The following is a 27,008-nucleotide window of genomic DNA, read 5'->3' as shown; positions in this document are numbered from 1 at the left end:
AATTCAAATTACGTATTAAAGGTAGCTAGCTATTAAACAAGACTGCAGTGCAGATATAGAATATGAATTATTATGTGGCTTTAAATGTGGTAAGTTGATCCAAGCAACAAAAAATAAACAAATAAACAGTAAATAGGAAGTACAACTATGAAGATCTAAAAATTGGATTTTATTGGGCTAGCATCCATTTGTCCCTTGCCCACTACACCTCGACTGTCAGGAAATTTTGTCAATGACTTGGAAAGCCATCAAAGCCTTCAAGTCAGTTTTGACCCAAATACAATAACCTCATTGCCAAGAAATGTATTATTCTGGAATAAAAGCAAAGTAATGTTTTCCAGAATGAAATAGATGAACTTGTGGATAAAAAATGATCAAGTTATATCCCTCATTTTTAAAAAAAATGGTAAAGGTCACTTTGTTTCAGAGATAACTTGGTGCAACTAGCTACACAGTTAATAATAAATATTTTGCTTGGAGAAAGTATAACAAGCTATTGGCAAAAATCCCTAATCAAATATCAATATCATACAAAATCATGGTATACAACATGAAAGGGCAGTATCACCCTGTACTTGCTAAACAGACGTTTATCTTACGAGTGGACACACTGATGTACACAATATGAATCATTTCACAGTGTATATGTGGTACACAAGGAAAAATGCCCAGAAACTTCCTGTTTGGTTTATCATTAAAAATTCAGGTTATAGAAGAAGACATTTTCATTTAGAAAAATTTTCACTTAAAAAATTATTTTGAGAGGTATGAGAAAATCTGAAAAAGGTAGCTTATGATCAAAACTGATGGGGTTGTAGCTTTGGGTGTACAAAGGATATTATTCCTACAATAAGCGAAATGTCAGCCCACTTCGTGTTTTATTCAGAGAACATTGGTAGTCAAACAATATTTCTCCTGATTCTGATTCAACATATAACAAAGTAGTGTAAACTGTAAATATATCACTATGTATATAGTAATAGCAGCCAGTAAGCATAATCATTGAGAAGAAACAGGCAACTGTTAGAACACTGCTTTTTCCACAATAAAATATGGAGGCCAGTAATGGGGAAGGTGCTCTCACAAGTTTCTAAATAAGGGCTGGAGTAAAAATCCCTTCTTTACTATACAGATAATGCTAACAAAAACTATTTTAATTTTTCCAAGTAGGCTTGTTCAAATGGCTTATCTGAGCAACATTTTCATTACTTTTATTAACCTGAATTATTACTTGAAATTCTAAATGCCATATTTTTAATGTTAAGAACAAAGTATCAGGATTTTTCGGGACTTCCCTGGTGGCGCAGTGGTTAAGAATCCCCCTGCCAATGCAGGGGACACGGGTTCAAGCCCTAGTGCGGGAAGATCCCACATGCTGTGGAGCAATTAAGCCCGTGTGCCACAACTACTGAGCCTGCACTCTAGAGCCCGCAAGCCACAACTACTGAAGCCCACGCGCCTAGAGCCTGTGCTCCGCAACAAGAGAAGCCACCGCAATGAGAAGCCCATGCACCGCAACGAAGAGTACCGCCCCCTCTCTGCAACTGGAGAAAGCCTGTGCGCAGCAACAAAGACCCAACGCAGCCAAAAATAAATAAATTAATTTTTTTTAAAAAAGAACAAAGTATCAGGATTTTGTAAGAAAACGAGACTTTTATGCAAATGCCTTTACTGCCAGGAGTTTATTATTTCCCAATACATGATAATTTTCTTTCTTATTAAGAGAAAAAAATGGATGACACATTATTCAACATATTTTCAACCACATCCAAATGTTGCAACTGTATGGAAAAAATGCTTTTCAGAGCTGAATGCAATCCATGCAATTGAATACAACTACTCTTTCCCAAATTGAAATCTTCAGTTTTTTAGGTTGCCATATGCTCTTCTACTTAGGATCTAACACTACTAAAAGCTGTCTTCAATTAGAAGCTCCCCATGACGCTAGATCCTTGCTAGATTCAACTGTTCAGAATTATCTAGTAGCCACCAAACACTCATTGCAATATCTGACAAGCTCATTGTGCATTTAGATTTTCTAATTTTAGTAGAAATAAAAATTAAGAAGTCGATTGTGAAACCTGCCCTATTGCACGTGTTTTCAGCTTGCCAATATTAAACAGTTACCATTACTACTATTTTTTTTCCATACAAATACAAATATAAGATTTTTAGAAATTTCATGTAATGTCTGAAACATTTATATTAACATATTTCCATACAAATACCCCAATGAAAGTTTAGTATTAGTTGTTTTGTTTGTTTGTTTATACTGCAGGTTCTTATTAGGCATCAATTTTATACACATCAGTGTATACATGTCAATCCCAATCGCCCAGTTCAGCACACCACCATACCCACCCCACCGCAGTTTTCCCCCCTTGGTGTCCACATGTCCATTCTCTACATCTGTGTCTCAACTTCTGCCCTGCAAACCAGCTAATCTGTACCATTTTTCTAGGTTCCACATACATGCATTAATATACGATATTTGTTTTTCTCTTTCTGACTTACTTCACTCTGTATGACAGTCTCTAGATCCATCCACTTCTCAACAAATGACTCAATTTCGTTCCTTTTTATGGCTGAGTAATATTCCATTGTATATATGTACCACATCTTCTTTATCCATTCGTCCGTTGATGGGCATTTAGGTTGCTTCCATGACCTGGCTATTGTAAATAGTGCTGCAATGAACATTCGGGTGCATGTGTCTTTTTGAATTACGGTTTTCTCTGGGTACATGCCCAGTAGTGGGATTGCTGGGTGATATGGTAATTCTATTTTTAGTTTTTTAAGGAACCTCCATATTGTTCTCCATAGTGGCTGTATCAATTTACATTCTCACCAACAGTGCAAGAGGGTTCCCTTTTCTCCACACCCTCTCCAGCATTTGTTGTTTGTAGATTTTCTGATGATGCCCATTCTAACAGGAGTGAGGTGATACCTCATTGTAGTTTTGATTTGCATTTCTCTAATAATTAGTGATGTTGAGCATCTTTTCATGTGCTTTGTGGCCGTCTGTATGTCTTCTTTGGAGAAATGTTTATTTAGGTCTTCTGCCCATTTTTGGATTGGGGTGTTTGTTTCTTTAATATTGAGCTGAATGAGCTGTTTATATATTTTGGAGATTAATCCTTTGTCTGTTGTTTCATGTGCAAATATTTTCTCCCACTCTGAGGGTTGTCTTTTGTCTTGTTTATGGTTTCCTTTGCTGTGCAAAAGCTTTGAAGTTTCATTAGGTCCCATTTGTTTATTTTTGTTTTTATTTCCATTACTCTAGGAGGTGGATCAAAAAAGATCTTGCTGTGATTTATGTCAAAGAGTGTTCTTCCTATGTTTTCCTCTAAGAGTTTTATAGTGTCCAGTCTTATATTTAGGTCTCTAATCCATTTTGAGTTTATTTTTGTGTATGGTGTTAGGGAGTATTCTAATTTCATTCTTTTACATGTAGCTGTCCAGTTTTCCCAGCACCACTTATTGAAGAGACTGTCTTTTCTCCATTGTATATCCTTGCCTCCTTTGTCATAGATTAGTTGACCATAGGTGCGTGGGTTAATCTCTGGGCTTTCTATCTTGTTCCATTGATCTATGTTTCTGTTTTTGTGCCAGTACCATATTGTCTTGATTACTGTAGCTTTGTAGTATAGTCTGAAGTCAGGGAGTCTGATTCCTCCAGCTCCATTCTTTTGCCTCAAGACTGCTTTGGCTATTCGGGGTCTTTTGTGTCTCCATACAAATTTTAAGGTGATTTGTTCTAGCTCCATAAAAAATGCCATTGGTAATTTGATAGGGATTGCATTGAATCTGTAGATTGCTTTGGGTAGTAGAGTCATTTTCACAATGTTGATTCTTCCAATCCAAGAACATGGTATATCTCTCCATCTGTTGGTATCATCTTTAATTTCTTTCATCAGTGTCTTATAGTTTTCTGCATACAGGTCTTTTGTCTCCCTAGGTAGGTTTATTCCTAGGTATTTTATTCTTTTTGTTGCAATGGTAAATGGGAGTGTTTCCATAATTTCTCTTTCAGATTTTTCATCATTAGTGTATAGGAATGCAAGAGATTTCTGTGCATTAATTTTGTATCCTGCAACGTTACCATATTCATTAATTAGCTCTAGCAGTTTTCTGGTGGCAGTTTTAGGATTCTCTATGTATAGTATCATGTCATCCGCAAACAGTGACAGTTTTACTTCTTCTTTTCCAATTTGTATTCCTTTATTTCTTTTTCTTCTCTGATTGCCGTGGCTAGGACTTCCAGAACTATGTTGAATAATAGTGGTGAGAGTGGACATCCTTGTCTCATTCCTGATCTTAGAGGAAATGCTTTCAGTTTTTCACCATTGAGAATGATGTTTGCTGTGGGTTTGTCATATATGGCCTTTATTATGTTGAGGTAGGTTCCCTCTATGCCCACTTTCTGGAGAGTTTTTATCATAAATGGGTGTTGAATTTTGTCAAAAGCTTTTTCTGCATCTATTGAGATGATCATATGGTTTTTCTTCTTCAATTCGTTAATATGGTGTATCACATTGATTGATTTGCGTATATTGAAGAATCCTTGCATCCCTGGGATAAATCCCACTTGATCGTGGTGTATGATCCTTTTAATGTGTTGTTGGATTCTGTTTGCTAGTATTTTGTTGAGGATTTTTGCATCTATATTCATGAGTGATATTGGTCTGTAATTTTCTTTTTTTGTAGTGTCTTTGTCTGGTTTTGGTATCAGGGTGATGGTGGCCTCATAGAATGAGTTTGGGAGTGTTCCTTCCTCTGCAATTTTTTGGAAGAGTTTGAGAAGGATGGGTATTAGCTCTTCTCTAAATGTTTGATAGAATTCACCTGTGAAGCCATCTGGTCCTGGACTTTTGTTTGTTGGAAGATTTTTAATCACAGTTTCAATTTCATTACTTGTGATTGGTCTGTTCATATTTTCTGTTTCTTCCTGGTTCAGTCTTGGAAGGTTATACCTTTCTAAGAATTTGTCCATTTCTTCCAGGTTGTCCATTTTATTGGCATAGAGTTGCTTGTAGTAGTCTCTTAGGATGCTTTGTATTTCCGCAGTGTCTGTTGTAACTTCTCCTTTATCATTTCTAATTTTATTGATTTGAGTCCTCTCCCTCTTTTTCTTGATGAGTCTGGCTAATGGTTTATCAATTTTGTTTATCTTCTCAAAGAACCAGCTTTTAGTTTTATTGATCTTTGCTATTGTTTTCTTTGTTTCTATTTCATTTATTTCTGCTCTGATCTTTATGATTTCTTTCCTTCTGCTAACTTTGGGTTTTGTTTGTTCTTCTTTCTCTCGTTCCTTTAGGTGTAAGGTTGGATTGTTTATTTGAGGTTTTTCTTGTTTCTTGAGGTAGGCTTGTTTGGCTGTAAATTTTCCTCTTAGAACTGCTTTTGCTGCATTCCATAGCTTTTGGATTGTCGTGTTTTCATTGTCAGTTGTCTCTAGGTATTTTTTGATTTCCTCTTTGATTTCTTCAGTGATCTCTTGGTTATTTAGTAACGTATTGTTTAGCCTCCATGTGTTTGTGTTTTTTACGTTTTTTCCCCTGTAATTCATTTCTAATTTCATAGCCTTGTGGTCAGAAAAGATGCTTGATATGATCTCAATTTTCTTAAATTTACTGAGGCTGGATTTGTGACCCAAGATGTGATCTATCCTGGAGAATGTTCCGTGCGCACTTGAGAAGAACGTGTAATCTGCTGTTTTTGGATGGAATGTCCTATAAATATCAATTAAATCTATCTGGTCTATTGTGTCATTTAAAGCTTCTGTTTCCTTATTTATTTTCATTTTGGATGATCTGTCCACTGGTGTAAGTGAGGTGTTAAAGTCCCCCACTATGATTGTGTTACTGTCGATTTCCTCTTTTATAGCTGTTAGCAGTTGCCTTATGTATTGAGGTGCTCCTATGTTGGGTGCATATATATTTATAATTGTTATATCTTCTTCTTGGATTGATCCCTTGATCATTATGTAGTGTCCTTCCTTGTCTCTTGTAACATTCTTTATTTTAAAGTCTATTTTATCTGATATGAGTATAGCTACTCCAGCTTTCTTTTGATTTCCATTTGCATGGAATATCTTTTTCCATCCCCTCACTTTCAGTCTGTATGTGTCCCTAGGTCTAAAGTGGGTCTCTTGTAGACAGCATAAATCTGGGTCTTGTTTTTGTATCCATTCAGCCAGTCTATGTCTTTTGGTTGGGGCATTTAATACATTCACGTTTAAGGTAATTATCGATATGTATGTTCCTATGACCATTTTCTTAATTGTTTTGGGTTTGTTTTTGTAAGTCCTTTCTTCTCTTGTGTTTCCCACTTAGAGAAGTTCCTTTAGCATTTGTTGTAGAGCTGGTTTGGTGGTGCTGAATTCTCTTAGCTTTTGCTTGTCTGTAAAGCTTTTGATTTCTCCATCAAATCTAAATGAGATCCTTGCCGGGTAGAGTAATCTTGGTTGTAGGTTCTTCCCTTTCATCACTTTAAGTATATCATGCCACTCCCTTCTGTCTTGCAGAGTTTCTGCTGAGAAATCAGCTGTTAACCTTATGGGAGTTCCCTTGTATGTTATTTGTCGTTTTTCCCTTGCTGCTTTCAATAATTTTTCTTTGTCTTTAATTTTTGCCACTTTGATTACTATGTGTCTCGGCGTGTTTCTCCTTGGGTTTATCCTGTATGGGACTCTCTGCGCTTCCTGGACTTGGGTGGCTATTTCCTTTCCCATGTTAGGGAAGTTTTTGACTATAATCTCTTCAAATATTTTCTCTGGTCCTTTCTCTCTCTCTTCACCTTCTGGGACACCTATAATGCGAATGTTGTTGCGTTTAATGTTGTCCCAGAGGTCTCTTAGGCTGTCTTCATTTCTTTTCATTCTTTTTTCTTTAGTCTGTTCCGCAGCAGTGAATTCCACCATTCTGTCTTCCAGGTCACTTATCCGTTCTTCTGCCTCAGTTATTCTGCTCTTGATTCCTTCTAGTGTAGTTTTCATTTCAGTTATTGTATTGGTCATCTCTGTTTGTTTGTTCTTTAATTCTTCTAGGTCTTTGTTAATCATTTCTTGCATCTTCTCAATCTTTGCCTCCATTCTTATTCTGAGGTCCTGGATCATCTTCACTATCATTATTCTGAACTCTTTTTCTGGAAGGTTGCCTATCTCCACTTCATTTAGTTGTTTTTCTGGGGTTTTTTCTTGTTCCTTCATCTGGTACATAGCCCTCTGCCTTTTCATCTTGTCTATCTTTCTGTAACTGTGGTTTTTGGTCCACAGGCTGCAGGATTGTAGTTTTTCTTGTTTCTGCTGACTGCCCTCTGGTGGTTGAGGCTATCTAAGAGGCTTGATGGGAGGCCACCATTACTACTATTAAATTTTTAACTATCACAAGTTTTTTGGTAAGTTCATGGTAAGCCAGTTTTTTAAATTACTTAAAATGGTGGTCTGCAGATACATCAGTTTTACTTAGTCTCTCCGGATAGAGTTGCCAGATTTAGCTAATAAAAATATAAGCTGGCCAGTCAATTTGAATTTCAGATAAACAACAAATAATTTTTTAGTATCAGTGTGTTCTAAATATTGCATGTGACATATTTATAATTAAAAATATTCATCTTTTATCTGGAAATACTACTTCTCGAAGTTAAGATTTTAAGGAACACTGATCCAGGTTATTTCGGGGAGGGGAGAGACTAGAAGCAGGAAATCCACTTAGGTGGATTCTACTTCTGCAGAAATCCAGGGGAGAAATTACAAGGACTTGACATAGGTCAATGGAACTGAAAAGAAAATGATTGCCCCAAATACTGTTGTGACAGAATAATCAACAAGGCCTACCATGTAATTGTATATGGAATGAAAGGAAGCTGTGATGTCAAAGAAGTCTTTTGGATGATATCAATGACAGAGACAGATGCTAACTGGAAGTTCAGATTTGTTCAGTTGAAGTTCAGTTGTTAGATTGGTTGGTAGGAAAACCAGGTAAAAATGCTTATTAAGCATACGGAATTACAGGACATCTGCGCAAAAGAGAGGACAAGACCTAGACCTAAATTTGTGCATCAGCAACAAGAGACTTGTGGTTGCAGGGATGATAGCACAAAAACTAAAACAGGTAAGAAAAAGGACACAAAGAACACCTCAAGAAATGCCTGTTACAGTCACAAGTAAATCAATGACATTAGAACACTCCTTCACACCCTACACAAAAATAAACTTAAAATGGCTTAAAGACTTAAATATATTTAATAAGACATGACACCATAAAACTCCGAGAAGAGAACATAAGCAAAACATTCTCTGATGTAAATTGTAGCAACATTTTCTTATGTCAGTCTCCCAAGGCAATAGAAATACAAGCAAAAATAAACAAATGGGACCTAATCAAACTTATAAGCTTTTGCACAGAAAAGGAAACCATAAACAAAATGAAACAACAACCTATGGAATGGTAGAAAATATTTGCAAACAATGCGACCAACAAGGGCTTAATTTCCAAAATATACAAACAACTCATACAACTCAATAACAAAAAAGAACCCAGTCAAAAATGGGCAGAAGACCTAAATTCACATTTCTCCAAAGAAGACATGCAGATGGCCAATAGACACATGAAAATATCCTCAACTTCGCTAATTATTAGAGAAATGCAAATCAAATCTACAATGAGGTATCACCTCACACCAGTCAGAATGGCCATCATTAAAAAGTCTACAAATAATAAATGCTGGAGAGGGTGTGGAGAAAAGGAAACCCTCCTACATTGTTGGTGGGAATGTAAATTGGTACAGCCACTATGGAAAACAGTATTGGGGTTACTTAAAAAGCTAAGAGTTGCCATATTATCCAGTAATCCCACTCCTGGGTATATAACCAGACAAAGCTATAATTCGAGAAGATACATGCATCCCAATGTTCATAGCGGCACTATTTACAGTAGCCAAGACATGGAAGCAACCTAAATGTCCATCAACAGATGAATGAACAAAGAACATGTGGTATATACATACAATGGAATACTACTCAGTCATAAAAAAAAGAATGAAATAATACCATTTGCAGCAACACGAATGAACCTAGCGGTTATCATACTGAGGTAATTCAGAAAGAGAAAGACAAATATCATATGATAACACATATATGTGGAATCTAAGATATGATACAAATGAACTTATTTACAAAACAGCAACAGACTCACAGACATAGAAAACAAACTTATGGTTACCAAACGGGAAAGGGAGGAGAGAGAAATTAGGAGTTTGAGAGTAGCAGATACAAACTATTATATATAACATAGATAAACAACAAGGTCCCACTGTATAGCACAGGGAACTCTATTCAATATCCTGTAATAAACCATAATGGAAAAGAATATGAGAAAGAATATATATATATATATGTATGTATAGCAGAATCACTTTGCTGTACATCAGAAACTAATACAACATTGTAAATCAACTGTACTTCAATTAAAAAACAAAAAAATGCCTGTTTCAGGTTATGGAAGAAGGAAGAGGCAACCTGGAAAGAACAGGGCAATGGAAGCCAAAGGAATTTCAAGATAAAAGAGTTTGAGCAACAGCATCATATGTTCAGAGATGAAGATGAACAAACCTAAGGGAAGTAGAAGGAGTGAAACCCATAGTTCAGATGAGTGAGACGTGAATAGAAAGTGAGTAAATACAGGCAGGTTGTTAGCATACTCCATTTTCTCAAGAAATATGGCAATTAAGAGAATATAATCAAACGTTAGTTTGGGGTGAGGCATAGGGTAGGGGTAGACATATAAAAATATGTCTATAGACTGAGCTTGTGGAAAGGGGCAAATGAAAAGTACAATTTAAAAATGCAATAAAATATACGTGCTCAAGAATACAACTAAGACTGATCTTAGTAGGGACCAGGAGATAGGTTGGGCTGCATGCGGAAGTGTTACTCTCATAAAAATCAAGGCATCCTTTTACTGAAAATGTATAAACATTTTGAACTAGAAGAAAGAGAAATTGACAACTCATGTGCAATGGCTTCAATTCTCAAAGAGAAATAATAGCTGAAACTTCCACTGAGAATAAGAGGTAGAAATGGTGTTGGTTGCAGCCGTACAGCTGTAGGCAATTGGTTAGAAAGTGTATGGATAAAAAAGTATGAATACAAAGATTGTCAAATGCTCTGAGGGCCCAAAGTGAGAAGGCATAAAGTTTTGTGAAACTATGGAGCATTGTTATTACTTTCTCTGCCAATACTCAGAAGCCTGAGGAAAGAAAGGAAACAGAGCAATTTACCCAGAATTGGAGAAATGACTGACAAATTAGATCAGTATCTTGGGAATGGAAGATTCTAGAGCTGCAGAAGAAGTACAGTTTACAAGTGTGTGGAAGGGGGTGAGACTGCTCAGGGAAACAAGAGAAGCCAGAAAGAGGTTATTGGGCTGAGAAAAGAGGTTGAATTCTGGAAGCTGATGTTGATAAAGAGCAGATTCAAAAATGAGGGATTGGGAGTGGTAGAGGATAGGAATGAGGAAAAGCACAAATCAAAAAAAGTTATAAGTAAAAATATATTTTAATATATATGTATATGTATATATATATATATATATATATATATAAAAGAATATATAAGAATACATATATTCTTCAAATCAGTAAGTGAAAGATGAATAGCCCAGTTAAAAGAAGGGAAAGGATAGGTTACAGGAAATCTACAAAAGATGTTCAAACAATAGAACTTCAAATACCATAGTATTTAGGGAAATGTAAGTTTTTAAGAAAATAAGATATTATTTTTTGCCTATTAGATGGACAAGTATTCAGAGATTGAAAGTAATCTATATTGGTGACACTTAAAAAAACAAGAATGAAGCATAAATTGCTATAACCGTTTTGGTGTGTAATTTGGCAATACCTATTAAAATTCTGGATGTTCATATCCTGTAACCCAGCATTTATATTTCTAATATTTTGAGGAATGTAGCCCACAAAATATTTCCACAAGTACCCAGAGATATATGTACAGGATATCCATTGCAATGTTGGTATAATAATAATAAATTCGAGGGACTTCCCTGGCGGCGCAGCAGTTAAGAATCCGCCTGCCAATGCTGGTCCGGGAAGATCCCACAAAGCAAGATGCCACGGAGCAACTAAGCCTGCGCACCACAATTACTGAGCCTGCGCTCTAGAGCCTGTGAGCCACAAGTACTGAAGCCTGCGTTCCACAAGTACTGAAGCCCGCGCGCCTAGAGCCCGTGCTCCGCAACAAGAGAAGCCACCGCAATGAGAAGCCCACGCACTGCAACGAAGAGTAGCCCCCGCTCACCACAACTAGAGAAAGTCTGTGTGCAGCAACGCAGACCCAATGCAGCCAGAAACAAATTAATTAATTAATTAAAAAAAGAAGAAATTTGAGACAGCCCAAATGCCTATTTATAGAGAAAATGGACCATGGGATATCTATGTAATGGAATACCTGCGTGCTCAACAGCCATTAAAAAGAATGAAATGGATTTATATGTATTAAAATGGAAAGATGTCCAAGATATACTGTTAAATGAAAAAGCATAAAGTAAGTATTATTTTGTAAATAATAATAAATTATGGTAAATATAGAAATTGAAGCTGGAGAAATCCACCAAACTGTTAACAGTATATCTCTAGAGAGTGGGATTAATAGGAGATTTCTATCTTTTGGTGTGTATCTCTGTAATGTTTGAATGTACTATGACTTTACATTACATTTATAATTATGCAAAACAGAAAGATATAACAATTTTGTTTTAAGGTCCATCACTAAATAGATGGTACCTATTATAGTGAGTGGTTTTGTTTCAGGCTTTAGTTTTTCCTGGAAAGAAAGGGATAATACCCTTGCCTTCCCTCAGTTCCTTCACACAATTTGAAATGGTATGGTCAAGGGCAAGAGAAATTTGGAAACTGAAAATATTTTTTAATCGCTATAATTAGTGTTACCTGGGAAAATAAAAGTTTGGGGGCTGGGACTATACCTCATTCTCCATTCTGTCCTGAGGATCCAGCACAGTGATTGACACACAGTAGGCATTCAGTAAATATTTAATAAATATAGCACATCTTTCAGGAGAGTTACTTTTTTAAGGTGTGATGATAGTTTAAAATTTTGTCTAATTGAAACAAATTAATTTTGACTACATGATATGCCCATGGTACAATATAAGCCACCCAATTCTCACCTTGAAGCCCTGGAGTGCATCCCTCCAGAAATATTCTGTATACTTATAAGCATACACACACACACACACACACACACAAACGCACACACACATGCACACACATCCTATGGAAGTTTTTTTAAATGAACCAAATAAAACCTTAGAGGAAATAGTAGTAAATTTTGCATTTGAAGTATATGTACATGTATAATAACTAATGCTAAGTGAAATAGTTTTGACTTTTCTGATCCAAATGTCCTAAGTAAATTCTTTTTGAGGAAAAGGGGAGATTTTAGAGCTTCACTGTTCTTGTTGGCAAGTAATTCTCAAACTTGAGCATACATTGCAGTCACCTAGAAGGGCTGGTTAAAACACAGGTGCTGACACCTCCAAAGTTCCTGATTCATTAAAGCTGGAATGGGGGTTCAAGAATTCACATTTCTAACAATTTCTCAGGTTATGCTACTAGTGCAGAGAATCATCGCAGAGACCAAAGAAGCTGGCTACTGACCCAACTTCTACCACCCATGTGATCCTACTTAAAAGGTATTACTTGAGCCATTAACCTTGGCTGCCCCAGCCCTAGCAGAGTTGTGGAAATATACTTCTACTGATCTAGGCTCCAATTTAATCTAGTGGGATCATTTTCTCACTCAATATGGGAGTGTCTGAAACTTGATCCTGTTTTAGTTGAACTATTCATGATGCTTCTGAGTTCAGTGTGGGAGTGGGGAAGGGAGAGAGCCACCAACCACTCTCCTTTTGTAAGAAGGGGTTGATGAAAAGAGGAGAGGCTGCCAAGAGACAGTGCTTGAGTAGGAGGAGACTGCCCTATCAACAGCCAGCTTTGGATATCACTCTCTCAAAAGGTAAATAACTACCTGTATTGCCTTCCTGGTAAAGTTTTTATGGGAATAATTCCAACAATTCTTCTGAATTGAATAACACCTTTCTACAAGCTTGGGGAATACTAGGGAAATGACTGAGGGAAGTAAAGAGCTTTTCTTCCTTAGAGATTTTTTGAAAAGCGAAATTTTCATTTGAGAAGGGATGTCTTGGGCACAGTCGTGTTTGAGGCAAATTAGGGGGAACTTCTGTTAGTCCTATTAGCTAGAGGAAGTCTTTGATTTTAGGGATTATCGTTAAGAAAGCTTCATTATTGTATTTCTTCACCATCACCTCTCCCTTCAGACTAAACTTATGGCCATGAAAGAATCTGGGTCTTTTTAAGTTTTGGGTTTTTTGTTTTTTGGGTTTTTTTTAAGAAATATAGGGCACTACAGATGGGAAAAATTAAATGACTTGGGAAGAGAACACAAGGAAAGGAGAAGGTGATTGATCTTTCTGGAAAGTGTTAAGTGAAAGAGGGACTGACATTGCTATAGATCTGTAAGTAAGTACGGTTATTCTGTTTCTTACTTTAGCAAGACCAAATTTTACATAAACCAATAGATTCAGGCCCTACCTCTTTTTCCCTATGCTAGTCCCGAGCAGTGCTGCTATTCAACCCAAACAAAACAGGAACTTAAGTGCTACTTTCAAAAATTCTAAGGCAGTTCTTATCTTTGGAAAACAGATCTTGAATTTACCACTTTATCTGTCATTTGTATCTGTCAAGAAAAGCTATTTTATCTAAGGGTTTTCAGAAGAATGGAAACTGAATATCCAAGTCTCCAATAATTTATTGTGATCTTTTCCCATTCTAAAAACTTTAAACCTAATTTTGTATTAAAAATCTTGTTTTCTTTTTCTTAAAGAGAGACCTCCAACTTGTATAAACTTCAGACCCTATAAAACCTGGATCAGATCCTTACATTTGAAAATAAGAGCCAAGAACATACGTCATACTTGAAACCAAAAGAACATCATCCTTTTTCTTTTCTCTTTTCAATAAGAATGGGTTTTACTTTTTTTTTTTTAATAATGAAGCTGCTTTTCTTTCTTTTTTTTTTTTTTTAATTTAGGGAAGGCTCTTTTATTTATTTATTTATTTTTATATTTATTTTTGGCTGTGTTGGGTCTTCGTTTCTGTGCGAGGGCTTCCTCTAGTTGCAGCAAGCGGGGGCCACTCTTCATCGCGGTGCGCGGGCCTTTTCACTATCGCAGCCTCTCTTGTTGCGGAGCACAGGCTCCAGACGCGCAGGCTCAGTAGTTGTGGCTCACGGGCCTAGTTGCTCCGCGGCATGTGGGATTTTCCCAGACCAGGGCTCGAACCCGTGTCCCCTGAATTAGGAGGCAGATTCTCAACCACTGCGCCACCAGGGAAGCCCGTGTTTTACTTTTTAAGGGAGAGAGAGGAAAGATAGCCTAACAGGGGCAAAATTAGTTTGTTGAAATTTGGCAGCTATGAGTGAGAAGTTTGAATAAGTAAACTAGAGAACTTTGATTCAAAGTTCAGGAATTCAGATTTAATTGGAGGAGAAGAAGAATCAAAGATAACTTGATGTTTTCAAATTTCCAGACATTGAAGGTTATCCGTCCCTCTGTAGCATACAAGGCTGTTTGCAAACCGCCCCCTACCTGAAATTCTCTCATGTCTTCTAGTTTTCCTACTTGTAACTATTCCATCTGTGGTTCCTTGACCTCCTTCCTCCACCATAAATGCAGACATTCCCTTGTTTCTAATTCTACTTTGACCATCTCATCTACTCCTGTGATTCAACTATCCTGTCCTTGGGTGACTATCAGCTCTAAAGATCTCGCTCTTCTTTACGCCTAAACTTCAGTCCCATGTTTTTGCCTCCTGAGCATAAGCCACACCAGTACCTTTAAATTCACCCTACCCTCAGGGGCTTTGCAGGAATGATTAGAAGGCTGATGCGACAAGATTACTTTTAAAGGTTCCTTCCAACTCTGAGATTCTATGATTTTATACCTTTCATTTTCATGTATTGTCAGCTCCAACATACTGAATTAAGCAGTATTTCCCCACAAGTTCCCATGCTTCCTTGTCTCTATCACTGTTCCTTCATCTGGAGTGTACTTTCCTTACTCCAGATTGAGCTTGACCATCACTTGTAGAAAGACTTCTGTGACTAATCCTACCCCAGCTGAGTTTGTTAATCAGACAAGGGTCATCCTGTCCATTCTCATCACCCAACAGAAGCAGAGTGTTCCTTCTGACACTGGAGTCTCTACATCAACAAACATTTCCTACTAGGTGTGGGCACTGTGTTAATCTATGTTGCGAGAAGTCACAAAAAAAAAAAACCAAAAACTTTTAGATTTTTGCCCTCTAGAAGCTCATATTAATGGAAGAATTTCAGGTTAATTGTTGTCTCATGCACCCTCCACATTCCTGCCAGTCTAATATTTCTAAAACCACCATCTAATGGTATAATTTCCATGCTTAAAAGCTTTTAATGGCTCCCCACTGATTGCAAAGTTGAGTCCAGAGTCTTTAAAGTGACATATAAGGCCCCTAGGATACTGCTTCTGCCCATTCGGTGGGAGAATACATCTCAAATACTTACTGAACACTGACTGTTTCTCAAACATACTATGCTGTCCTCCCTTAAACTTTCATGTTTGTACTTGAAATATCTTCTCTCCTGCTTCTCCCCTTTCCCACTTTTATCAGCTCGGTAAACTCCTACTCATTCTCAGGCCTCAATTCAATTCAGGTATTTGCCTCTTCAGTGAAACCTTCCTGATTCTTCCCTTTGGGTTCCTTTCACACTTTTATCAGCGATTGCTTTGGAATTATTTATTTTCATTCAGGAGGTATATATTTTTCTTTATTTTTCTCTTTAACTTTATAAAATGGAGATGGTTTACATAGTATATAAAATCATAGCTAGAAATCTGTAGTAAGGAGAATAAATGATAGAAACACAAGTCTCTTGAAACGCAATAACGGAGAGAAGTTGGAAAATTATGAACTATCCAGACTGTAAAGGGTCTAGTGAGATATGTAAGTACCAGGGTAAAATAATATGACCTTTTTGAGGGACTGTAATGGATAAAGAGAAGGTACATGCCTGCAAATGTAATGAGATAGTAAAGAAATATATCTAGAAAGTGACATCTGAGGTATATACAAATGGATAAAGACACAGGCATGGTATTAAAACTGCAATGAAATTGCTTTTCTCACTACAACTCAGTTATCAGCAAGTACATATTGAATACCCAGTAAGTGCTAGGATGCATTTCCCATTCCAGTTACAAAAATTCAAGAGAAGAGCTTTGGCCCAGCTTGGATGTCTACCCCAGACTGCTGAACTGTGGCAGCCAGCATGGTGGAGCCATGTCAGAACACGGCAGCTCTCACAATAGCCATATGGATGGACAGGAGGGGAAGTGTGGGGCAGACAATTTCATAGAGGCCCACTACCTTCTGTTCTGGCATTTATCATTCTAATACCGGTGTCATAGTTGTATGGATATGTCATCTCCCATACCAGACTGTAGGTTTCCTAAAGACAGAAATCAGGCCTTGTTATGCTACGTATCTTTTTATGCCCACAGAACCTAGTTTTTGTGCTTTACTTATTAAATGGTAAATGGTGCACTGAAAGCAAATTGAAAGTTGATAGAGTTCATATAGTAATAGAGACAGATCTGTTTGCAATCTCTAGTTCCCAAACCACACAAGTCTGTAGGTAAAATAAAGTGACAAGAGCAATGATAAAGGAGAATTTCTTGACTCTCCCATACCCTAGGACTGAGGTTTGAGTGAACTCAGGGGAGGTGGGTCAAAAAACACTTTGCCTCATAGAGACTGTATTGTCAGAATATTACCTCTGCTCTGACTCTAGCTAAACCCACAACCTAGACTATTTCTTCCCTTAGGATGAATTTTTCACCAGGGAAATTTCTAGTTAGAAATAAACCAGATGTCTGGAAGACCAATTCCCAACCATCATAAAGACTTGTTTTTTTGTTTGTTTTAAAGATTTAATTTTATTTATTTTTGGCTATGTTGGGTCTTCGTTGCTGCGCCGGGCTTTCTCTAGTTTGTGGTGAGCGGGGGCTACTCTTCATTGCCATGTGCGGGCTTCTCCTTGTGGTGGCTTCTCTTGTTATGGAGCACGGGCTCTAGGTGCACGGGCTTCAGTAGCTGTGGCACGTGGGCTCAGTAGTTGTGGCTTGCGGGCTGTAGAGTGCAGGCTCAGTAGTTGTGGTGCACAGGCTTAGTTGCTCCGCGGCATGTGGGATCTTCCCAGAACAGGGCTCAAAGCCGCATCCCCCGCATTGGCAGGTGGATTCTTATCCATTGCACCACCAGGGAAGTCCCAAGACTTGTTTTGACACTTAAATTCTGGGACACACACAGGCTAAGCTTAAACTGGAATCCTTTCTTCAAGTCATATCATACATTGAATATCTATTGCATTTCTAGCACCAAATGAACCATATGTAACCCAGAGTAGTTGTCAGCACTTTGAACTGTGGAACTTCTTAGCCTCCCCTCTCTGCTGCTGTTACACACTATCAATACAGCACAACTGTGATATGGGAAGAGTTTGCTCTAGAACTCCACTTGAATGAAAAAGTAAAACAGCATTGACTTCCAGACACTCCATAGCAAGAGAAAAGGTGCAAGAAATGAGGAACATAGTAAACTCAGAGAGGATAATAATAGCGAACACTTATATAGCAGTTGTTAAGTGCCAGGCACTGTGCTGTGTTCTACATACACTTATTTATTTAATTTCAACATCTGCGTCATACGATTATTGTATTATTATCCCCATTTTACAGATGAGGAAACCAAGGCTCTAAAAAGTTAAGTAACTTGCTCAGGATCACCAAGCTTTATTAGAGCCAGGATCCAAATCCAGAGGGACTGACTACAGAATTCATGTTCTCCACTACCATCTTATATTTCATGACTGCTATTGAATTGTTCTCATTGGGGATTGACTTATCTGGAAGGAAAGCCCTTTGCCCCTCCAAAACCAAGAATTGCACGGGCAAGCAAGAATTTCCAATGAGCTCTCTCTAAGCTGGTCCCTCTTCGGCTCTTCAGAGGACACCCCCACGAACACATAGTGATCTCTGGAGCCAATGAGTTCTGTATGCCAAAGAATTTTTGATTTCTGATAATATACTTGCAGTGCAGGAAAATTGTTCTTTTCCCTGCCTTCATCAAGCCTAATACTTTTTTTTAATATTTATTTATTTATTTTGGCTGCGCCGGGTCTTAGTTGCTGCACACAGGATCTTCGTTGGGGCGTGCAGGATCCTTAGTTGTGGCATGTGGGCTTCTTAGTTGCAGCATGCAGGATCTAGTTCCCCGACCAGGAATCAAACCCATGACCCCTCCGTTGGGAGCGGGAAGTTTTACCCACTGGACCACCAGGGAAGTCCCTTGATACATTCAAAAGAAGATATGTAACATATTAGTTATGAAACATAGTAATAAATGAACTGTTATGAACCCATGGCCCAGTTTAAAACATATAGCATTACCATTTCAGTGCATCTACCTGTGTGTTCTTTCCTTTAAATCATCTTCCTGCCTCCCTCCCAGAAGTGATCATTATCATGAATTTTCTATATCACTCCTTTGCTTTTTCTTTTTTTTTGGCTGTGCACCCGGGCCACAGCAGTGAAAGCGTCAAGTCTCAACCACTGGACTGCCAGGGAAATCCCTCCTTTGCTTTTTCAAAAATAGATTTATCACATAGGTATGCATCCCTAAATAGTGTATTGTTATTGTAAATAGTGTTTTATTTTGAGATTTATAAAAATAATATAATAATGTATGCAATGTTCTGTAATTTGCTTCTTTCACTCACTAATATGTTTCTAAGAGTCACCCATATTATTGGATGCAACTCTAGTTCGTTCACTCATTCTTTTCACTGCTTTATAATATTCGATTGTGACTATACCATAATTTTTGTGATAATTCTCCAGGCTGTGGTCATTTGAGTTGTTTGGTTTTTGCTTGTATGTACAATGCCACAGTAGCATTCTTTTATATTTCTCCTGGTATATACACGGGAGTGGAATTGTTGGGTTGTGGAGAATATGTATATTCAACTTTACGAGGTAATGCTAAATGGTTTTCTACAGGGGATTTTTATCAATTTGTACTTCGATACCACTGATGGGCAGTGAGTGTATAAGAACTTTGCATGAGTTACATCCTTGCCAACACTTTGTATTATCAGACTTCTTAATGTCTACCAATCTAGTGGATAAAAAAATAATATCTGTATTTCAATGATTACTAGTGAACTTGAACACCTTTTCATATATTTTTGTACCTTTAATGTTTCTTTTTTTTAACGCCAGTTCATGTCTTTTGCTAATTTTCCTATTATTTGTCCTTTACTTATTCAGTTGGAGGAGTTATTTTTCTAACTTTGGATACTAATCCTTTTTTAGAAATATGTTTCTCCGAGTTTGTGATTTGTATTTTAACTTACTTTATCGTGTCTGTGGTGATCAGGAGTTCTTAACTCTGAAGTTAAACTTATCCATCTTTTAAAATATATGTTGTGCCATTTGTGTCTGGTTTAAGAGATCTTTTCCTATCCTGAGGTCATAAAAACATTCTGTATTTTCTTCTAAACCTTTTAAAGTTTGCTCTTGACCATAGATGTGTTTTTTAAAATCGATATCCTATTTTCCAGTATCACTTATTAAATAGTCCATTCTTTTTCTGCAGTCAAAAATGCCCATTCTGTTATAACTCAAGTTTCCCTAAATGTGCAATTTGTTTCTGGGCTTTCTAGTCTGCTCAAATGGTCTATTATCTACACATGCACATATACCCCATGTCAAAAATGCTATAGCAGGCTTCCCTGGTGGTGCAGTGGTTAAGAATCCGCCTGCCAATGCAGGGTACACGGGTTCGAGCCCTGGTCTGGGAAGATCCCACATGCCGCGGAGCAACTTAAGCCCGTGAGCCACAACTACTGAGCCTGCGCGTCTGGAGCCTGTGCTCCGCAACGGGACAGGCTGCGACAGTGATAGGCCCGCGCACCGCGATGAAGAGTGGCCCCCGCTCGCGCAACTGGAGAAAGCCCTCACACAAGACCCAACACAGCCAAAAATAAATAAATAAATAAATTTATTTAAAAAAAAATACCATAGCTCTGTAATAGACCTTAATAACTGATATGGGAAATCTCCCCACCCTATTCTTCTTCTTTAGAATGTCTTTTTAATTCTTGGGCCTGTGAGCTCCCATACACAATTAAGAAAATCAGTTTGTCAGTTTTCTCAAAAAACCCTGATGGGATTTTGGTGGAGTTACACTGCCTCTAAAGGTTAATTTGGGGAGAGTTGGAATTAACAGTTCTACCATGTTGAATCCATAAATATGGCATATCTCTCTATTTACTTAGGTGTTTTTAATGACTTTCAGTAAAGTTTGATAATTTCTTCCAAACAGGTCCTGCTCAACTTTTCTTAGATTTATTTTTAAATACCTTATATATTCTTATGCTATTGTAAATAATGTGTTGTTGTGTTTTTTCTTTGACCACGTCACATGGCTTGCAAGATCTTAGTTCCCCGACCAGGGATTGAACCTGGGCCACGGCAGTGAAAGCGCTGAGTCCTAACCACTGGACCGCTAGGGAATTCCCAACGGTGTCTTTTTTAAATTACATTTGCTTATTGTTTGTTACTGGCATTTAGAAATGCAATTGACTTGTGTATCTCATCCAGACACCTTGCTAAATTGCCTATTTCTCATATTTTCTGTAGACTATTCTGAAGGAAATGACATCTGTGAATAATGAACATTTTTGTTTTTTCCTTTTAAATCTTTATTTCTTTTTTCTTTTTTTTCTTTCTTTATCTTATTTTACTGCACTGGCTAGAACCTCCAGAATGATGTTGAATAAAGTGAAGCTAGTGAACATCTTTGTCTTGTTCCTGATTTTAAAAGGAAAATCTTTCAACTTTTGACCATTAAGTAGGATATTTGCTATACATTTTTTGTTGTTGGTGGTACCTTTATTGGGTTAAAGGTGTTCCCTTCTACCCCTATTTTGCTAAGAATATTAATATGGGCATTTTATATTAGTATTGAAATTTATCAAATGCTTTTTCTGCAACAACTGACGTATTCATATGGTTTATATATATATATATACATGCTACACTTCTACTTCTGGGATAAACTCAGCTTGGTATCTATATCCATCAAGGCTAACTTGCAGAGAACAGAAACCATTCTAGCTATTCTAAGCAGAAAGGGATTTAATACATGGAATTAGGATGTTTTTAGTTTCACATTACCAAAAAAACCCCCAAAGCCAACTCAAATGTGATTAAACAATATATGGAAAAGTATGAGTTTGCTCAGTGTTGAATGCCTGGTTCTATAAATCAAGCTTGTTAATTGTATTAATCAAATATTCTATATCTTCACTGATTTCTGTCTAGTTGACCTATCAATCATTGAGAAGAATGTGTTTATTATCCACTACAATTTTTATCAATTTCTCCCTATAGTCCTATTGTTTTCTTATTTCTCTTGAGACTATTTTATTAGGTGCATACAATTTAGAACTGTTACATCTTCCTACTGAATTTTGCCCTTCATCGTAATGTTATTCCTCTGTATCCCTAATAATGCTTCTGGTCTTAAGGTCTATTTTGTCTGACATTAATACAGCACCTCAGTTTTCTTTTGGTGAGTATTTACTTAGTATACATTTTACTTTCAATGTTTTTATGCCTTTAAATTTTAGGTGAGTCTCTTATAAACAGCATATAGTTGGATTGGGGCCAAGACCGAAAAATAGATGTTTGTCATTTTTTGTCTGCTCAACATCCAAAACCTCTTCTTACTTGACGGAAATCTTCCTTTATGTGAGTCTGTGAGAGGCAGAACATCATTTTCATTACAGTGCCTAGAGATACCAAATATTCCCTCTTCCACCCTGTGGTGGCTAAAGTGCTGGGGCATGACTCAGCCTTGACCAGTCGGATGCTCCAGCCAGGGTCTGGAATATTGAATGACACAAAGATGACACAATTTATAATTCAGGCATGGCAGAGGCAGCAGTATCCAATGACGGTAGCAGCAGTGCTCAGCAACAGCAGTGTCCAGTGGTGGTAGTATCCAGTGCCGACAGTGCCCTAACCAGACTTTTCCTGTGCTGACCTTGGCTGTGGTTCTCAATGCCTGGCCTCTCTTGGTTTCTGCTTGTTTTATAGGACCAGTTCTCCTTCTGCTTGATTCTGGAAGTCACCTGATCTCTTTATAATAAATACCCTTTTTTGCTTAAGTAAAGGAAACCCTGTTTCTATCGCTTGCAAACAAAAATCCTGACTGATTTAAAAGTGTTCTTTCTTCCTCTGGAATTGATGAAGAGGAGATAATATGAAAGGGGAATATGTGAGGTCTGGATTTTCTGGAGCCATTCTTGTTACAACAGGAAAGCCAGCCTCGGTATAAAATCAACATAGAAGAAAGGTAGACATAAAAAGGCAGAACCCTGATAACGCCTTGAATCTCTGGATCCAACCATACCTAAAGTTATCCTTACTCTGGACTTCAGTCTTATAAGTCAATAAATTTCATGTATTATTTAATCTCACTTAAGTGGACTTTTCTGTGTCTTGCAACCAAACACATCCTACCTGATACCTTTCCATTCTGCCTTTGAAAAGGAATCCCTCGTTTGATTCTGCAATAGGCTTTTAGCTGCTATTCTTTCTTTCCTAGTTGAACTCCTCATAAACTATTTAAAATCGTGGTGTCTTCATTTCCTCACTGCCCTTTCCTGCTTAATCCACTGAAGTCTGGATTCCTTCTTTACCACTCAGCTAACACTATCCTTTTACATCAGCAACAGTCTTCTCCTTTCTTAATTCAATGCCACATTCTCAAAGTCATTCATTCATTCAATGAGCATCTTTACATGCTCACTTTTGCAAAGTGTAGTATTACGGTCATTCATTGAACAGATACTTATTGAACATCTAATGTATGCCAGACTTTTAGATAAAAAAACAAATTATATAGGGTCTTTAGTCTCATGTAGGATTACTGTTTTATGAGACTAGACAGAAACTAACGATAATAAACTATAGTGAATGTTACTAGAATATCTCCCTAGGAAATTAACATTTAAGCTAAGGCCTAAAAGTTGAATATAGAAGGATGGGAGTAATGCAAAGATAATGTTAATAGAAAAGGCATGGAGGCAAACGAGGATCATGCAAAACTCATGGAACTGTGAGAAGCCCAGCACTGCTGGGTAAAAAAGTACAAAGAAGAGAGTGGCAAGAAACAAGATGAGACCAAATCGTGGACAGCCTTGAAACCCCATCAAGAAGTTTGAAGACAGTGGGAAGCTGCTGAAGGATTTTAATCAGAAGACTGATTGATTTACATTTGTTAAAGATTGCTTTGTGGTTTGGAGGAGAATAAGAGTGTTTTCAGGAGATCAGAGAGTATTTGCAGGTGTCTGGCATTTGGTGGCCTAGAGCACAGGGGTGGCCATAGGGATAAAGAAAAGGGAATTGATCTGAGGCATATTTGGAAAGTAGGCCCAAAAGGATATTGACAGAGGTAGAGCGTGATAAGCCACTGAAATGTGGAACGCAAAAATACACATGACCCTGCCCTGAAAGAGCACTGTAGAAAGGATAAGGCACATAAAGAATGTAATACATACGTAAATGAGATACATATCTTAAAGACGGTACAAATATCTACCAGTCTTCCCCCATTTTCCAGCTACCAGACTAGTTTTTCTCTCATCTTCAGTTTAGGAACACTTCCTTACAATTCTCTGCCAAGGTACAACTCTGCCCATTATGAACGCAATTCTTGATATTCTTTCACAGAGCAATTTAGTTCCTCACCATCCCAATTAATCTTTTATAAAACAATATTTTAGCTTTCTCTATGTGTCATCAAAAGTCCCATTAAACCAGTTTTCACAACAAATCTATCGGCATTTTTTCTCTCTAGGCTTGGATAATGTTCAGGGCTCTTTCTCTCATGATGTGCTTTTCATGAGCTCACTAGGGTTATCTAACTGCAGATCCCTCCAGGTCAATGTTTCTCCTCTGACTGGTCTTTACAATGCTGAATCCGAGTTTACCTCCAGCCATTTTCTATTAAGGTAACCATCATCTTAGCAGGAAGCTCTGTTGGGCTAGATCCTCTTTTATGTGACCCCCAGGCTGGTCCCTCTCTGTGGTCCATATCTGGTCCTCAAGAAAAAAAAAATTCCCCTTGATCAATTCAATCTCAACACTGCCTTCTTCTCTACTGCCACAGGCTTCTTCAGCCAACCTCTTTTCTTTCTTTCTTTTTTCAAATTTTGTTTTACTATGGTAAGAACACTTAACATGAGATATACCTTCTTAACAAATTTTTAAGTGTATGATACATTATCATTAACTACACGTACAATGTCATACAGCAGATCTCTAGGGTTTATCCATCTTGCTTCACTGAAACTTTATGCCTCTTGATTAGTAATTCCCCATGACTAATGATGTTGAGCATTTTTTCATGTACTTATCGGCCATTTGTATATCTTCCTTACAGAAATATCTGTTCACATCCTTTGCCCAATTTTTAATTGGGTTGTCTTATTATTTAGTTGTAAGAATACTTTAGATATTCTAGATACAAATCTCTTATCAGATATAAGATTTGCGAAAATTTTCTTCCATTGTGTGGGTTTTTTCACTTTCGTGATAGTGTCTTTTGAAGCTCAAAAGTTTTAAATTTTGAAGAAGTCCAATTTATCTATTTTTTTTCTTTTGTTGCCTGTGATTTTGATGTCATATCTAAAAATTCTTTGCCAAATCCAAAGTTATGAAAATTTACTCCTTTTTTTTCTTCTGAGTTTTATAGTTTTAGTTCTTACATTTGGGTCTTTGATCTATTTTGAGTTAATATTTATATATGGTGTGAAGAAAGGATCCAACTTCATTCTTTTGCATATGGCTATTCAGTTGTCCAAGCACCATTTGTTTTCTTTCCTCATTGAATGGTATTGGCACCCTTCTCAAAAATCAGTTGACAATACATATATGAGTTTATTTCTGTACTCTCAGTTCTATTCCATTGATCTATATGTCTATCCTTATGCCAATACGACACTATCTCAATAACTGTAGCTTTATGGTGAGTTTTGAAATTGAGAAGAGGGAGTCCTCTGACTTTGTTCTTTTCAGTATTGTTTTGGTGGATTAAGCTGTCTTTTGTTTTTTGTTTTTTGGGGTTTTTTTGCTGCACCACATGGCATGTAGGATCTTAGTTCCCTGACCAGGGATTGAACCCACACCACGTGCATTGGAAGCTCAGGTTCTTAACCACTGGACCACCAGGGAAGTCCGATTAAGTTTTAATAACTGAACCTGATCACTTCTGCAACATACCTGATTTTTAATTAAGACATGGGAATGACAGCACAAACATAGTGATTAGAAAAAATAAAACAATTTTATGTTCATACCTAATAAGTTTAGACTCTACAAGAAATTACCTAGAGTAAGTACTCAGAATTTGAATAAATATTAGAGAACGATTTGAACTTCACACAGAATTGGGGTGTTCAAGACAATTTTACCTGGATTTAACAGAGCAAGGAAGCCCCAGTTGATTTCTGAGATACACATAATTGCTCATGTTTTGCCTTGGAGTATTTCTTCCGATCTTGCATGTGTGTATTTCTTGAAGGTCACCTATACTAATGTTATCAGTTTCACAAGTGCCTCAAATAAATCTTGCTAATTTTTTTTTTGAAAACCCTCTGGTTTCAACATAGCATTATTAAGAAAATACATATATACATATACAAACCAGTAAACTTGTTTTATCCTTTTTTGCCTAGGAATATGACAAATCTGAAGACATTCCTGAGGAAGTAGCTACAGCTGGACAAGGGTAAAGAGGTGTGTGTTCTCATGGATGATTCAAGCCTGTCCAGCAGTGTTGATGTAGACAAAGGCTTTGCCATTGCCTTTGTTCTTCTTCTTTTTTTGTTCCTAATGGTGATGATTTTTCGGTGTGCCAAGTTGGTGAAGAATCCCTATAAGGTCAGCTCTACAACCACAGAACCATCTCTGAGCTGAACTATGAAAAAGCCTGGTAGACCTCCCTTCACAGGAGATTTGAAATCTTTTATACAGACATTTATGAAACAGACTTTTTATTATTTCACCTCCCTATTTCTCAGCCTTCTCACTCTTGCATTCCACAATAGGCACATGAGGTTAAGTTGAGAATAATAACAAGGATGAAACACAAGCCAGTCTGTGTTGTTCCTATTCAGGAAAATAGTTACCAAAGTGGGACAGAGACAGGTTGAACTTATTGATTAAAATAAGGCCATGGGTTTCAATCCTCCAGTATCTAATATTCTTAAGATAAGACAGTTGGCCATAATTTTATGAGGTAATGTAATATAATATCATGATGCTTGGTAAGGTGCATCTAAAACTAGAAGCCCTCCTAGAGGTGGCCCTAGGAAGTCCCTTTAGTTATGCAAATATAAGGCCAGCAGGAACCTTATAAGGGAAGAGTCTTACAGGACCTTTTTAGTGTGTGAGGTTTTATAAAAGGTGATGCCCTGGGGCTTCCCTGGTGGCACAGTGGTTGAGAATCTGCCTGCCAGTGCAGGGGTCGCGGGTTCAAGCCCTGGTCCGGGAAGATCCCACGTGCCGCGGAACAACTAAGCCATGCGCCACAACTACTGAGCCCGCGCACCTAGAGCCCGCGAGCCACAGCTACTGAAGCCCATGCGCCTAGACCCCGAGCTCCTCAACAAGAGAAGCCACCGCAATGAAAAGACCATGCACCACAACGGAGAGTAGCCCCCACTCGCTGCAACTAGAGAAAGCCCGTGCGCAGCAACGAAGACCCAACGCAGCCAAAAAAAAAAA

At 37.5% G+C, this 27,008-nt stretch overlaps 1 protein-coding gene across 1 annotated transcript; it reads left to right on the top strand.

Annotated features, from left to right (window-relative positions):
* The first annotated feature begins 115 nt into the window (after positions 1–115).
* On the top strand, positions 116–27,008 carry CTXND2 (cortexin domain containing 2). Its single transcript, XM_082362386.1, has 3 exons — positions 116–2,122; positions 7,354–13,051; positions 25,958–27,008. Exon 3 carries the CDS (start codon positions 26,031–26,033, stop codon positions 26,196–26,198), a length of 168 nt encoding a protein of 55 aa, XP_082218512.1. The 5' UTR covers positions 116–2,122; positions 7,354–13,051; positions 25,958–26,030; the 3' UTR covers positions 26,199–27,008.

The sequence above is a fragment of the Balaenoptera borealis genome (genome assembly GCF_965194805.1).
Source record: "Balaenoptera borealis genome assembly, chromosome: 1".
In the NCBI taxonomy this organism is placed as follows: Eukaryota; Metazoa; Chordata; class Mammalia; order Artiodactyla; family Balaenopteridae; genus Balaenoptera; species Balaenoptera borealis.
This window is presented reverse-complemented; position numbering and strand designations above follow the sequence as displayed.

Excerpts from the sequence above, each read along its gene's own strand:
- CTXND2 (XM_082362386.1), top strand. The coding sequence starts at position 26,031 with ATGGATGATTCAAGCCTGTCCAGCAGTGTTGATGTAGACAAAGGCTTT.